A 17038-nucleotide genomic window follows, 5' to 3' on the forward strand; every position below is an offset into this window, starting at 1 on the left:
TTCAAGTTTTTGATGTGCTTTTGAGGAATGTAATTTGCAGTATCATTTTGATTGACCTGAGGAAGGAGGAAACTCTTCCTGTATAAGTATCCAGTGCAGAGGAGATATTGTGAATGCTTGTTGCTGGGCAACGGTGGCTCAGGTGGTATAGTGGTCTTCCCATACCTGGAAGGTTGGCGGTTAGATCCCAGTTGAGACTTTAATACTGTTTTTAAATGTATTTATACTTTTTAGCCACTGAGCTTTGGAATCCAATTTTTAGGGTAGTCTCTTGTAATACTTTTAATTATGGGAGAACTGCAGCAGGAAACCTATGCAGACACAAGGATAACATGCAAACTCCACACCCGACACCTTCTTGCTGTGAGGCTGAAGTGCCTACCACTATTCCATCATTACACCCCATGTTGTTAAGTTATTGGGACAGAAATTTTACCTATCATGTTAAAGTATGATTTGTGGGGGTTGGAGGGGCCAGTGACACAGACTGGAAGCAGTGCCACTGTCAGTCAGCCCCACGGCATCTGTGGCTACAGTGGCTGATCTTGAATGTGGAGATTGGATGATTGATGTAATGTAAAGACCTTTGAGTTTATTGAAAGATGATATAAATTGACATTATTATACATTAGAGTGTTTACTAGTTACATTTCAAATATGGTAGCGGTTTAGATTTTTAAAAATTATTTTTAATTGTATTCATTATTCTTTTTGGTGTGCATTTAGTATTTTGTGTCTGGATGACAGAATTCTCCATAGTTCACAGTATGTGTGTGAGTGAGGGGTGTCCTGGTGGTCTGGAATATCATATGACTTTTTAATACATTCTGTAACAAACGCTGCCTTTTTCAGAGTTATGTTTTGAGCCACATGCCCAACCCCCAGTTTAAAACACCAAGGACCATTTGTTGTCCATGCAGTCTGACCTCTAGCCTGTAATCAGTCTGGCATGGTAGGGCCTGCTGTCCTTGTGTATATTGGTGTAGTATATCATCCAGTGATAGAGCAACACTAGTCAAAGTTTTCTTGACCCCTCGTGTCAGATTAAGGCGTCCTTTTTTTCCTGGGCTGCAGTGTTGTGATAAGGGCCTGTGCCTTCAGATCTCTATCTGTAGGCCTGTATCTGTATTTCTGTGTCTGTAGGCCTGTATGTGTAGGTCTGTGTCTGTATTTTTTTTGTCTGTAGATCTGTGTCTGTAGGCCTGTGTGTGTAGGTCTGTGTCTGTAGCCCCATGTCTGTAGCCCTGTGATTGTAGCCCTGTGTTTGTAGGCCTGTGTCTGTAGGCTTGTGTCTGTAGGCCTGTGTCTGCAGCATAGACTGTATAATAGAAGTGGACTAAGGGAGTGTGACACCCATAGTGTTCAGTTGCAACCAAATGAAGCTCATTGAGGCTAGCAGTTATAGCGGCCAGGGTCCAGATTTGGAAATCCGAGTGTGAAACCAAAGAGCCAATCAGGAGAGAGGCTGATGAAGATTACACCCCTTCCCACCCGCGATCAATGTTTGGCAGGGGGTGGGCGCTTAGCAACAAGGCTGTCAATCAACCTGTTACTAATGATAACGGGAACAACCTCGGGGACAGCAGGCATCAGATTGGTCTGCAGTTAATGTTCATATCTTGATTTAGGGACAAAATAGTGAAATAAAAAAGTAGGATGATATAGAGTGAGTTAATACCAACATTTTAAGATCAAGATGACGACGTTCATAGCTGTGGTTACAAAGAGAGGTGACAAATTTTTCAATAGAAAGTGATTTGCAACAAGAGCTTGAAGGAACCACTTCACGCCCATGCTCACTTCCTATTTGGAACACAGCGATTAGTGAGTTAGCTATGTCCATTTATATATGCAGTCTATGGTCTGTAGGTGTTCATCTATAGCCCTGTCTCTTTAGGCCTGTGTCTGCAGCCCTGTGTCTGTAGGCCTGTGTCTGTAGGCCTGTGTCTGTAGGCCTGTGTCTGCAGGCCTGTGTCTGCAGGCCTGTGTCTATAAGTCCATGTCTGTAACCCTGTGTCTGTACCTCTGTGTCTGTACCTCTGTGTCTGCAGCCCTGTGTCTGCAGCCCTGAGTCTATAGGCCTGTGTCTATAAGTCCATGTCTGTAACCCTGTGTCTGTACCTCTGTGTCTGTACCTCTGTGTCTGTAGGCCTGTGTCTGTAGGTCTGTGTCTGTACCTCTGTGTCTGTAGGCCTGTGTCTGTAGGTCGATGTCTGCAGCCCTCTGTCTGCAGGTCTATGTCTGCTGGCTGCAGGTCACATCCTCAGTGGGTGCTGTGTGCAACTCCACAGAGACGGTGTGAGCGTCCAGGAATGTGTTGATGGAAATCACAGCTGAACATATGATTGCTCCAGCCTTAGCAGTCATGCTGGGGCCCACCAGCAACAATTTCGCGCATGCACGCACGCAGGCCACACATACACACACATATGGCCATACCTTTACATGTTTTCACTCCCCATCCCCAAGCCAAACACAGTCACCCCTGTCCGAGAACAAATGCTTAACCAACCAAAATGACCTAATAAGTTCTAAAAGGGTGAGTAAAAAAAACAACATCACAGCACATTAGCCTAGCCCTACGTTCTTCGTTTGTTGAGATAAGACTTTACAAGATGTCCCCACGGCATTCAAGTCACTGTTGGACCACTGCTCCGAAGAGCTTGTCCATTACAGGCCACATGGGCTGCAGCAGATCTCACACTGTTGCTAGATCCTCTCTTTTATCTGTGCTCATAATTTAAATAAATGAGCAAATTAGTCTATGCTGAAATATTTCAACATATTTTTTTTTCTTCCTTCAAAAGAAAGTAACATACAATTCTGTGGTTTGGCGTAGTAAAGTATTCAACAACCTTTTAAAACTCAAGTCATATTTAATAGTTCTATGCACTGATTTACCAAATGATATGCTATTGAAAGTTAAACACTGCCAAACAGCCAGATGTTTCCTTGTCCGGCCAACAGCACATCAATCCAAATATAAAACAGTGTCAGGCCACAGTGGTATGGCTTTAAAACTCTGCAGTTAGTGGATAAGTAGATAATAAGAGTCTTTTATGGAGGTCATTTATTACTGTGCCATGTACTGCATTGGGTCATTTCTACGTAACTTTTGAATTGGATGAGTTAAGTTTGTAATTCACCAGAAATTAAACATTACTCCCTCAAATACTTTATTCCAGAAATGGAGTGCTTACTATATAACAACTGATAAGGACTACTTCAAAGTACATAAACATCAACTTCCTTGGTCTCTTTATACAAACCTTACTCACTATCACTCGTACTACGTGACATAGACTCATCCCAGACGATGCTAGAGGAAGTTTGTGGATATATTGTGGAGCTCTCTCTCTATGGCCACAGGGGTACCGCTTGTCAGGTTTTGTGGATCAGACCACTGCACTATTAGTCACACCCACTTTTTCCCACTGAGTCCGACTCTGGTCAGGCCTTCCTCAGAGATAGCCACTGATTGCAGCAAAGTTTCAGGTCTTGTTAGTTGGAGTACTTTTTTAACCCTAAATTGAGGATCTACTTTAAGCTCTTTGACGGTCGTAATGTAAGAGACAGTCTGCTGATATATGGACACAGACGCTTGGTTGCCATGTTAAATTAAGTGTGATGCAGAGCTCTGTCCTGAAGTTGGCCTCTTGGAGATAAAGTTAAGATGTATTGACATGTTGCTGTCACCTCATGACCAGAAATCTTTGTAGTGTCTCAGAAACATGTAATCGACTGCAGACAGATTTTTAAAATATTTGCACATGGAAACTATTTTTCTTTGCTCTTTCTGGTTTATTTTTTTCTCAGTGATAATAATAAGTTATGAAGAGTTATGAGTGCTATTTATATTAGTTAAAAGGCTACATTTTATATTTTTATTTGCATTTGAATGTCAAATATTCTGTTTTGACACAATGTTTTGTTATAGGATTGATGTAAATATGATTCTATTCTTGTTCTTCTTTTCTTGTTCTGAGCTGTTTTATATTTTTCCTCTTAGATTGACTTCAGTCTGCAGTCTGCTTGTCTCCATAGAGATGTTATTTTTTTCCTGGGATATTTGACAATATGGCATTGAAATTATCTATGTCCATGGAGCTAAACATCACCAGATCTGTGAAGAAATGAATCCATTCACAGTAAGAATGCATGATTTTCAATGTATTTTAAGCCATTAAAACAAAAATGCAAGACATATGCAAGACATATATATATATGTGTGTGTGTGTGTGTGTGTGTGTGTGTGGGGGTGTGTGTGTGTGTGTATCTGTGTGTCGGGGTGTGTGGGTGTGTGTGTGTGTGTGTTTATATACTGTTTCAGGACATTTCAGGTAGAGGCAAAACATCTCCATGGAGACAAGCAGGTAGTAGACAGTAGACTCACACCACAAAAATGACATAATGATATGTCCATGAAGGTGATATTATAATGGTTTTTGAAAGGACTTGCTTAGAACCATACAGTGTAGCTGTTTGAAATCCATTGGCATTGCTCACCCAAGCGGATGTTGTTTTCAAAGTATACTCAAAGCTGTCACTGCACCCACATCACACTTGTTCTTCTGTGTCATATAAGGGGCTTTTCGGTTTTAGTGGGCCACATCCGGCTGAGTAAATGAATACGAGTTTATGTCACCAACGCCTACCACACTGTACACATGTAGCATCACTGACATGACTATTTTGACTCTCACCAGAGAATTGTGAATCAAAGAGAATTTCACCATTGAACTAAAATCCACAACAACACAGATATCTACATAGTAGTGTAAATTAAAAGTCTAGCCTAAGCCTCACTCTTTTCTCTCAGAAAGGTTATTAGACTTAAAATCTATGAAAAATCTGTATTGCAATAGTATCACAGGCCATTTTTTTATATTTGTATTGCAAGAATGTCACAATTCAGTAAGAGTTTGAAATAAATTATTGAAACATACAGTATATGTAAATTAAGTAAAATATGTGTTCTTGCAATTGGACTTTCATTCATAAAGTTATATAATTCATTAGATTGTGAATGAATGGAAGTAAATTGAGGATGTACAATTTTTTGTGTAAATAATCAATGTCTTTATCATAAGACTAATATTTGCCATCCCAACTGTAGAGATAAGTAGCAAAGTAGATAACATTCTGTTGTTGTACTACATTTTTTTCATATCTTTAGAAATATTTATGCAGCACTGTGGTTTGCCATGAGAAAAACTACAGATTGGATTGGATTTGAGGAGACTTGAAAACCTCAACTTCACCTGCTAGTAGATGAGTAAATTTAGCCACTTGACACATAATAGATAAATCATTTGTTTAATGCCTGTGTAATTCACTGCTTTCTGACAAGCACTATGCATGGAGCAAGTGAGTGCCTTAGCCAGATTTGTGCTAATGTATTAGAGAATAGGCAGCTGTTGAGGCAAATCACTGTAATGCTTCACCGGAAAATGAGGGTGACATAAAACAGAACAAGAGGGCAATGTTTCCTCAAGCATCTCTATAATTGTTTGGATATTTAATTCCCTTAAACCCTGTCAATCCAAAGTGATAAATGGGCACCCTGGTGAAACCTCTGCAAAAACAAGCGGGTTAATGGAAATCCACAGACATCGGCCGTGGTGAGATGCGGCGCTGTAATCTGCCGCTGTTATGTGGGACGCTTAAGCCCTGGCTGTGAGGAGTGACTGAGGATATTGCTATGTGTGAGGAGGAAGCAGCTGTTGCACTTGAAAAGCTGACTGATGTGAGCAGGAGGGGACATGAGGTTTGGCTGTGTGCAGGGCTTTGTTAACTCTGGGGCCAAACTTATCTAAGACTTCATTTAACAGCATTATAAAGATTTCCCTGCAGCCCCCCTTCAGCTGTCCTGGTGGTCCTCGCCTCATCGTGACCCCATCTCCGGGTCAGTGACCAAAGTCATCCTTCTGTAAAGGAATTTCATTGACTTTTGATGTACTGCCCTAGAAATACATAATAGTATTAAGTAATAGTCTTTCTAATTGTAAAATGAAGAGTTTCACTTACCATACCTGTATTTAAAAGGAACAGATAATTTACATTTAAGTAAAAGGTGGGTTCAACAACCTTTTTCCAGGAAGTGACGCCTGACTGACAGAGTGCCCTGTGCAAAACTGACCCACTCCACTCCATATAGTGCTGCATATTGCTGTCTGTTTAGTCTGTCTGATATGTAGCAAAACACTGTGAAGTTATGCGCTTCTTATAGTTATTAGAGCACAGAAAGAAATCATAAGATAAAACAGTAAAAACTATATGTGTTCACTTTATTAATTCAAAATCATACATAAACCACAGTAAAAGTGTGAAATTAAGCGCTCTTGTCTGCATGAGACACTGATGAGAGCACATGGTCCGGTGGTGAGTGGTGCCTGAGTTGTAGGCAGTATGAACTTTTAAAACAGTGCAGCATTTAATTATTCAGAGAGAGACTGTTGCTTTAAGTTGTCTGATTACATCACGTAATTGCAGGTGTTTTCTCGTTGATTGAAGAGCACCACACGCGGAGCATTAGTCTGTGACTAAACACATCAAACAAACCCCTCTCATCTTTATACACTGCTGTGCATTTTTCACAATGGGACACGAGCAGTCCTTGTCTGTTCTTTTCAAAGAGAAACATATACTTACCATTCCTGCGTAAAGCCTTCACTACAGCTGTCTCTCGTCTGAACCCTGACATTACTCCATGAGGCCTTCTTCCTTTGGTTGTTGATTTGTACCTATGACGGTGGCTAAAAGTTCCCCTCTCGCTGACGCCACCATGTTACCGTTATGTGTAGGCTGCTGTTGTATACGGACTCAGCCTGGTTTAAACACTGATACACTTAAAGTGAACTCATCCCTTAGTTTACACTGGGCCCTCAGCCTCACTAAAGTGCACCGATTCACTGGTGTGGGCGATGTGTGTGCTTGCCGCCGCAGCATCCCGTGTGCTTTCTGGCTTTTACTCAGAAAACTTTTAGTCCTTGCAGCTGGACACTATCGGAGACCCAAATAAGGACTTGTGCTATACGTCTTGTGTATCTGGTACAAGGTTGCAAAGTCTGCCCTTACTCAGAAATGAAGGCCAGCTGCGAGAGACGAAAGCGATGACAAAGACACGTGGACCTAGTGCATTTGGTTCAAGTGATGACATTATCTGTGGTAGCGTTTACACTAGGCATTCATATACATTATTTTGCAACACTAAGAATGTTTAAGTATTGTATGACATCTCCGGCTGTAAATATGCATTGATATGTTCCATACTGAGCTTTGGTGCCCCCACTCCGGCCTTTACAATTCAAGTGCCAAAAGAAATGTTGATCTTTTGCATTTCTGTAAAACCACTCAGAGGTTTATTAAGATCCTTTCTCAGTCCAGATGGTGTTTAGGTTTAGTGTAGCATTGATTAATGTAAGGAAAAGTGTGCGTTGAAATACAAGTCATTTTTATATCTCTGTTTTTTTCTAACAGGGCTTATACTGCTTATACTGTCATTAGCTAAGCGTCTTAATCCTAAATGTTATATAATTTTGCATCATAAATTTGGCTGACAGTGAATGTCTCTCTTGGACTGGGTGGGCCGGTCATTGTGGCCTGGGCACTGGATTGATTGTGGAGCTGCTGACATGTGCATGCTGTAATGTCCCACAGTGAATTGTGTTTGATTAAGTCATAACTTCAATCTCTCCTGTTGCCATAGTTACCGCTTACAGATATTACATTTATCACTTAAGCCAGTGGTTGAGATGATGGACTGTTTTACATTTGCTTACATAACACTAGTTCATTTATCTACCTTTAAATCTTGCTAAAAGTTTCCACTCAAGGGTAAAGGGTTTTGTTTTAAAACCTGAGGTATGGATATTAAACTGTATGGAAATGTTTGGATTGTTTTATTATAGAACAGAAATGCCCTTACCTTGTTTCCTAAGTGATGGACAGCAAAACTGCATCAATATTTTACCAAGGTTAAGAGAAAAGGTAGGTGTGATAATGGTGTGAACAGACACTTCTGATTGTGTAGGACTATGACTGTGTTGTTGTTTCATTTCTCTGAGTATCGGCTGCTGTGCCTGTGTTCACTTGTTGCACAAGGTGCCAGCATGACACGTAAACACTTTTTCATGATTGAGGAAAGTGAAAGCAGCGGGCCTATCCCGAGTGGAAGCACACAGGCGGCAGGCTGCCGAGCACACCCCAGGTCAGGGGCAGGACGGCCCTGTCTGGGACCGTGCCACACATGTGTCGCCGTGGTGACCAGCTGCACGCTCTGGTGCCAACCAGCGGCCATTCCTCCACAGCCGCTCCCGGGCCTGCTCCTGCCCAACACACGCCAGCAGCTGTTGTGCAATCACACACTGGGCTGTTCTTTGATTTTGCCTCAGTCCTGAGACAATTGAGGCAGGCAAGACCAGGCATATCAGCTATGTGACTGAAAAATGGTAATAGGAGACAGGAGTATAAAAGAAGACGCACTGGTTGTAGCAGTGACAGTCAACGAGAGAGTGGGTGGTACATTCATATTCTTGGCAGACTCCAGTTAGTGCATTTCTAAACATCCCTTTATCATTTTGCTGTTCGAATTTTGGATAATTTTCTACTGAAAGTAGAAGTCGTTTTGCACTAAGCTCTTGGTGTACTTTGTGAGCAACTCACTTACAGTAAATAGTAATTTAATTCCTCTCAAGGCTCTTGACGTGACTGCCTGCCTCACTTTTAATCATGATTACAAAATGCTGGGGGACGTTTGTGAACTTGGATATGGCCACTGATTGGGTGTGCCTATGCCCGTGTGGATGTAGGTGCGTGCTTGTTCTCTGTTGGCTTTGGCAGCGTCACGTATTTTCCATCTTAAGATCCTGTCGACAAGACCTCTCTTCTTAGCATGGCCTCTTAGTTTTTCTTCTCAAAAGATTTTTAGTGTCTTTTCATGATTGGACGCATCACTTGTGCCACCTAATCTTCTTTTTGTGGTTTTATATTCAAATGAAAAGAATGCAAGTTGATAAATCAGATTGCTATATATTAATCTGAAATATAAAAGCATTATTTACATACACTGGATTCGCCTGCCAGCTTTACAAGCTTTACCTATTGACTTTTAGATTTACCTTCTATAATAGCTTCTTTCAAAAGTGCCACAATATGCCAAAGATTAAAGCCACAAAGGCACATTTGCTCTTTGCCCTCACCGCACAGATCCAGCTGTCAGCATCTGCCCATTATTGTAACCGCACTTCCTACATTTGTTACTTTGTACTTCTTCTTGTCTGTTTGTCTTCCACAGAATAGCATTTGGCAATCGTCAGAATGGAAGAAAAAGGTAGCGGCACATAATGCGCACAAGTGGAGGGGGAAGAATGCATGTAATATGAATTGGCCCATGGTATAGAGATAAAAGATCTGGGCCCAGCTGTAACAGGAGACATGTCAGGCATTCCCTGCCAAGAGTCAGGAGGGGAGGGAGGGGAGAAGGAGGGAAGGGGGAGCAGCGTTTTCCTTCTCCTGCATTAAACTGACACTGAAAAAGCATGCTTGGGTGGTAGGACTATTGCTGCTACTAGTACACATTGTACACACTTATCACTTGGTCTGTTTTAGCAGCAGGTTATGCTCAGTCTGATGAACCCAAAGCCCCGCTCTTTGATGTAGCATTTTGGTGCCACCTGTTGAGTTCATCTTCCCAACACAAGTTTTTGCGTGCTCCCTCTCCTCATCCGTTTCAGCTTGCTTTCCCTCGATGCAGAACTGTTTTACTGTCAAGAGCAGGACTGCATGCTGTTCTCTTGAGCTGACAAACTCCCAAATAGGCCAGGTAATTTATGCTCTTATCCTGATAACGCCGCTGTTTAAGGCTGAAAACACAAAGCCATAACCATGTCCAGATGGAACTGATCCAGCGCTGCTTGAATAACAGGTTTTTGGCATTTCCCTCCATAAGAGTCAGATTTGGTCCAGTGTTTTGAGATGGCTTTTTGTTCATTTGCAGCACTGAAGTGAAAAAAATTAACCAAAGCTGCACTAAATGATAAACATTTGTCATAAATTAGAGTGACATGCGTGTAACTCTCCGCTCCGGACAACCCAAATGAAAATGTATTTCATTACAGAATTTAGCATCAGGGGCTGGGGTGCGAGTGCCGGGCAGGACTTTGAATCGGAGCATTTCTGTTTGCTGCATATGCACAAGGGTGCCTCAAGAAGAAAAAAACTGTGCAATAGGGACCTCTCATTTCATTTTTACGATTTTCCTAGAATCCTTTGGAGAGCGTGGAAAGACAGGCATGTTTATGAAGGTTTCCAGATGGTCCCGCTTGCACCCCCAGCTTTTCTTTTCAGTTCTTGGGCCATGAAGGATTAATCAAAGTCAGTGGCAAGGGCTGATGGCTAAACACTGTGGCTCTCACTAAGCACTTTTAACTCGGACTCACACTCGGCCCCTGGGCTCACGGGGAAAGCTGAAACCCGAGGTTAAAAAGCCAAGCAAACTTAACTAAACCTGAGTTGACTATGTTCTGATAAATGAACTCTGGCCTTGCCTCTCTTTAGCAGCGTGCCTGATCTCCTTGGGTTTAAGGAATTTGTCTGAGCATGGAGCCAGGAAAGCCCAAGGTAACCTTGACAAATACACCTGAACTCTGGTCTCCAGTGTGGAGCAGCATGACTGTAGACACACAGAACCATATGGCACACTTAAGAAACGGACCTCAACAAACCCAGGGCTTTGTGCACAAATTTATGGATTTTAATAACTGCTTTCTTGACATTTTTGGCTATTTCCACTTGTTTAATAAGTTCCGTTTATACTTGATGTAATTCGAACAGCCGAAAAAGCTATGATCAAAACAACTTGTCTTAGCATCGGACATTTATAGTCTTTTTCTCATGGGAAAATAAGCGGCTCTCTGAAAATATGAAAATAATTACCAAAATACAAGAGAAGGTTGAACAATAAGGTTAATTTCATATTATGTATCAGATATTTCTGCTCAAAGTTTACCTCGTAGTTTCAATTTTCACATCAGTAGATTTATAGCTTTTGCGGCAGGTAAAACAAAGAAATTGTCAAGAAATTTGGCTTTGAATCACTTACGAGCTCTAAAAGCAAATAGAAGCTAACATTTATTTATTTTATATCATACTCCCCATTAGTCTTGAAAGCCCTGACAGCAGCTGTAAAATGACCACCCACTTTTAACTGCATGTTATTTTATGAACTGTCGACAGGCTGACAAGGCTGTGGTCAGCTCAGAGACGTCATTTACATATGAGTCCATCTCAATTAGCTCATATCAAACTATAAATATTCAGCATTGAGTAAATAGTGCTTTTATCCACGTCATCTGAATTCAAAAATACGCACTTGTTATCTGTTTGTGTATCTCTGAGCATAATTTCCGTGCCTTGTCGTAAGTTGTGATCTCTTGTAAACACGTGGTGCAGCTTGAGTAAACAGTGCGTTGGCTGAAGCAGATCACCTCAGACCCTGGTCTAGATCCTTCTCCAGGAAGTACGCTGCTTGTACCTCTCCTTCTATGGGCTTTTCCCTTTACGCACAGCTCTGTGGTGTCAGTGGAGTCAAAGAGGGGGACTCACCCCTGGGCTTAAATCAGGGGTCATTAGAGTGCAGAAAGATATGCAGACTCAATATACAGTGTTTGCCCAAATCCCACACCCCGAATAAATGATTGTAAATGGAGATACATATTGAAATCGTTAACACATGCGTGACATTATAGTAGTCAAAATGAGGATGAATTAGCATCCTTAATTAGCAGCCATGATTTCTCAACATGTATGTATTTGAATTTAATATAGCATATACATCAGCTACTCTTCCTGAGGTTATTCAAAAGAGCAGATATTACAATTCATATCATAATTTACTATTACCCAATAAGCATTTAACTCATAATAAACTAATATAGTCTACCTTACTATGTGCATCTACAGACCAGATAAAACCTAAAAAATACCAATGGAAACATTTTCACATGAATTTCAAGGATAAACGTGTTGACACATCAAGTGCTTACATCTACAGAGATTCATATATAGTTTAGTATTCATTTGCTAAAATAATGCTTAATAACAATTCCATTACCCATGTGTCTATTTACTGTAGCCCTATACAAGCTAAATGAAGTCATCATTATAAAACAAGGGCTCATCTTTTCCTCTTGTTGCACCTGATGTTACTGGAACACTCCTTACATGTGCTGGTCTATAAAGGCATATCATCTGTGATGATATAAGGCCTTTGAGTTTGTGGGCACAGCTCTGGGCGGCTCCGCGTTCACACAGTAACTTTGTGGGTCAGTGGAGAGAACAGGCCACCCTCCGAAGCCTAACGCGGCTGCACACTTTACTACTGCTCAGCAGGGTTTTACATACTTTTGTCAACTTTTACAAGTTTATTATAAAACACAAAGTGAATGCATATGTTTGATTTACAGCAGTGTGCTTCATGCTCTGAGCTGCGGTTGTCTCTTTAAAAGCTCCAGGTGTTGACCCTTTGTAGTCAAAACGTTATCACAGACATTTTGTTTTGATCTCTGTCTTTATCTATATGTCATCAAATATATTTGTATATTTATGAAAGCGTCCTAGTCAGTGTGCAGTTCTAGAAGCCAATGTGAATGTTTGATAATGAGTCCATCACGTTTTTGCCATACACGTGTTTTGATGCCAAACCAGAAAATTGTTGCAGAACAAATCTACCTACGTAAATCAGATAAGCATGCTTATTCACAATGATCATGTTCTTAGTTTGATGCCAAACCAGATAATGTCCGCTCAGTTTCCTTTGATTGTAGGGCAGACGGGAAAAGCAGGGAGCAGAAAGAGGAGGAGTAGAGTGCTGTGCAGTGTCATAGATTGGATGTCAGATGATGACTTCAGGCCAGTAAACGTCCTCAAAAGGATTGTTTTTATTGTTACTGGGAAACATGCCATCTTTGAAGCTACACTTACTCAAGTTATGAAATAACTCGGAAACTGTATTTTTTGTAATGAAGATTTGAGGTTTGTCATATCTTTTTACACTTTACGATGTGCAGTGTTTGTTCAGGCATACATCATTTTCAACCTGGGATTCACCAAACACATGGACTCCATCACCTGTTTTGGAGTCACATTTAAAGTTTTGTTTTTTTTGGGGGGTTTTTTTTCAGACAAATCAGATGAGATTTTTGGTTGACCTCCTGTAACCCCAGATTGTATTTTTCATTCACATAGTACAAGTGGTCGTGCTGTAGGTTCACCTCCACCTTTTTAACTAGTGCCAGGTGGATGCTGTTGTCCCAGTTCATGTCACTGTATCCTAATGGGAGGTGTGGGCCTCTCCACCTGCTAGTACTCAGACCAACACAAAACAAGTTAAGGACACAGGAGCTGGGTGTGAAAACATTTTTCTAGCACTGGGGTCCTTAAGACTTCATTTGATGTCCATGCCAATAAATCATCATCTACAGACTAAAGGCACTTTTGACAGTGATGGAGAGTTTAGTGTTTCCTTTTGCCTCTGGGCACAAATGAGGCAACTTATACTATACTAGCCTTATGCATGGACATTATTCTGAGCGACATGTTCACCAGTATCCATACTTGGATTTAACATGTGAATGGTAATGAGCATTCAGAATGTCTTGTTGCAATGTCAAATCGAGGTCAGTAACTTTACAGAAATGACAGAAAATCCACTATTGTTGAGTTATAGCATCAAACAGCAATGTTACATTGGGATTGAATAATTTTATCTTGATTGTAAAAAATTATAATAATTTCACCTTTCTTTGTCAATTGCTGTTTCAAGTAGCTAGACCCGGTAATTACAGACATAAACCAGGATAAAATATTTGAATTTGGGCAGATATGGCCAATTCAGAGTGTTATAATATCAAATGAGCAGATTATGGATAACAGTATTTTAATTTATACATTCACTGCCACAGTGGCCTTAAAGTAGGTCGCAGGTCTTGTAACAATTGTCTAAAATGGTTGCCAAATGATCAGTACGCAGACAATCCCATACTGCATTGTGGAGCAATGTGTCCAGATGGTAAACAGACTAACAGACTTGTGAGGAGTAGGCAAAAAATACCTACAGTAAAACACATTTGGCATGACCAGTAGCTCAATGATCTTTAAGAGCACAACATGTCCAGGGTTCAAGTATCAGCCTTGATCCTTCCTGTGTGAAGTTTACATGTTCGCTGGCTCCCTGTGTGGGTTTGCTGTAGATCGTCTGTTTTTTACAGTCTGCCCACATGTAGACCAGGTGGACCAAAGACTACAATTGTCTATGTGAACACTGCTTTGAAGAAAACTAATGAGCTGTTCAGAATATGTTCCTTCTGACCACCCAATGCATTATGGGCTACACATTCCTGATACAACATCTTTATACTTGATTTTAGCATGTTTTATTGTTTAGGATTTTATAGTGTTTCTATTTAAAGAGTTGGGAAGCCTTTTCAATTGTTGAGGGAATCTGTGTCTGATCTTTTTACCAGGCATTTTACAGCAATACCGCAGTGAAAGGTCAGATGTGACCAAGAGGTACTTGGGATGAACTGGAAAACTGGCACATTTATGTGGAAAATGTAGGAGCCAGCATTGTTTGGATGCTTTATTAGACTGGAAACATGTGATCAGTTGTGTGTGGATGTGACAAGCTCAAAATAGAGTATACATTCTAAAGAGTTTCAATGGAAAAGTTATGAATTTTGTTTTATATTGGCATGTCGGAGGAGTTTAAAGTGTCACATGCAAATTCATGACTCAGTTTGTTTTTGCATCTCTCTGCAAGAGTAGGACATGTCCTGATGTCTTCAACGGATCAACTCTGAAAACATAAACTAGCCACGCTTAATGTAGCATAGGTCAACAACTAATGTTTTCTAAAGACCAATACCTCCTATGTAGCCTTTAGTACAAATTTTTGTATGTGAAGTCAAAAATATATTTTTGAGCAGTTCTTCGCAACAATTTAGATGCAGCACTGTTAAATGGTTTGATTAACCAATGGTTAATGGTTCATTAGTTCTATGCTTTGTTTTCTCATGCATTAACTGGAAAAAATCTACTGGTTTGAGTCATAGGTACTTGACTGTATCTTTTGCGGTCTATGCTCTCCACTTGCCCTTTTTGTTTAACTTTGTCCTGATAGCCATTCTTAAAGAGGGGCGATTTTACTTCTATGGAATATTAACTGCTACCACATAAAATATTTAGATCACATTTTATTTTTTATTGTTTGGAAAATGCTATATTCACCAGAAACAAAGTATCAACTTTTGTTTTTGACACTCAAATGGAGGGGAAACTCAATGTTAAGTCCCCCTTCAAACTGATATTACCACACAATCAGCATGCATCCCAGTAATGAAACTACTGCACATCACATCAGGTTTGTCAAGTTGTTATGTACAGTTTTGTATCATGCTTTTATATATTTATGAAGTATTGTTGTGTGGGTGATGAAGGCTTGTGGGCGGAGCATTTTACAGAATCTTACAAATAACCGTAAGGAAGGTTTGATTAGGGCCTGGGAGAGATCGCAAAAATACACAAACATGCATGGAATGACATCTAAAACCTCTCCAGGCATGTTTTTAATGATGGAACAATGTTATAACATGGTAGAAAGCTAAAAAAAAATATGTTGCATAATACCCCCTCTTTAAGATTAAGGTTCACTTTAAAAAGCAAAATGCATCTGTAATTTTTTCACTGGGTGATCTGACCTGTAACTTGTTGTCTCCATGGAAAAGCAGGAAAAACAATGCAAGGTGAACAAGGTGACTGACCCTCCCCCAGAAAAATTAAATAGGGCACCTGACTGTAAAATGTGATGTGGAAATTATAAGATTATGTTTTTCATAGGTTATCTTCTTGATGTGATGTGATTCTGTATTCATTAGTGTTGTATTTGTTTGATCAGCACAGCGAGCACTTCTACTGTACAAGTGTTGATCAGGTCTGTTCCACTTCACAATGCGGAGTTGTGAAATCTTGTCATTGGTGGCAAACAGCCGACTGCATGTCAGAGGCAGTGGCCAGGCTGACAGTCTTGTCACAACACATGGATGGCACGAGTATGAAATCCTGGAGAGCTTGTATCTGATTATGTGGGCTCACCACTTGGAAACATTTTGTATTTCAAACCACAAGCTGTCATGTTGTACCAAAGTGTTAATAACATCAGATAAAGTTGACATGCCAAGCTAACTCCTCCCTTCTCAAGTCCAGTCCTGTAGAAGTGCACTCACTGCCTATACCCCGCTCTGAGGCCCCTTCCTTTCCACCTGATTAGCAGACATGATCCTGACCGTATTATACCTATTCAGGAGCAGGGATTAAGCGCACACACAACATTTGGTCATACCATGGACCTGAGTCAAGCCATAAACAACTCCTACGCTGTGTCAGGGAAATATTTATCTTTGCTTGTAGAGCGTCTTCAGATAGTGTCAACATTGCTTTGAGGCACAATCACATTTGTGGATGGAAAACTAAGAGTCTTCAACACAACACAAGTGTAAGTGCCATAAAGTGGTATAGATACAGCCAAACCTGATGTGTGGCTGCTTTAGTGTTTCTCAAAATAATTTCACAATATATGATGACTTGTACTTAATTGATTTTCATTTTCTTTTATCCTTTACTGCAGTAACCACAACGGTATCTCCCGGCTCAGGCCATGCCAGAAGATGCAACGACACAGAGAAGGCCTACTGTGTGAATGGCGGTGACTGTTACTTCATACATGGTATAAATCAGCTGTCCTGCAAGTGAGTAATATTGTATTTCACCTGTGTTTTACTCAGTGTTCCCACTAATGTTATTGTGAGAGCTATTGCTAACATCACATGTTTATTTCCATGTTAGTGCTCCAGCTCTGTCCTCCTCCTCCGCAGCAGCGGTGCAACACAGCAAAGTGCTGCCCATCTGCTTAATGACCCACCTGTTGAGCTCAGTTTTTGTGTATCTTAACACTAATAATGGTGCTGTGCTCATCCTTTTAAGT

At 40.6% G+C, this 17038-nt stretch overlaps 1 protein-coding gene across 3 annotated transcripts in view; it reads left to right on the forward strand.

Annotated features, from left to right (window-relative positions):
- nrg2a (neuregulin 2a) overlaps positions 1–17038 on the forward strand; it is a 58430-nt gene that overhangs the window by 30145 nt on the left and 11247 nt on the right. For all 3 annotated transcript variants that reach the window (XM_033979002.2, XM_055226727.1, XM_055226728.1), the window contains exon 4: positions 16682–16802. In XM_033979002.2, coding sequence (XP_033834893.1) covers positions 16682–16802 — 121 coding nt within the window. The remainder of the gene's footprint in view (positions 1–16681; positions 16803–17038) is intronic.

Source organism: Periophthalmus magnuspinnatus, chromosome 14 (genome assembly GCF_009829125.3).
Source record: "Periophthalmus magnuspinnatus isolate fPerMag1 chromosome 14, fPerMag1.2.pri, whole genome shotgun sequence".
Lineage (NCBI taxonomy): Eukaryota > Metazoa > Chordata > Actinopteri > Gobiiformes > Gobiidae > Periophthalmus > Periophthalmus magnuspinnatus.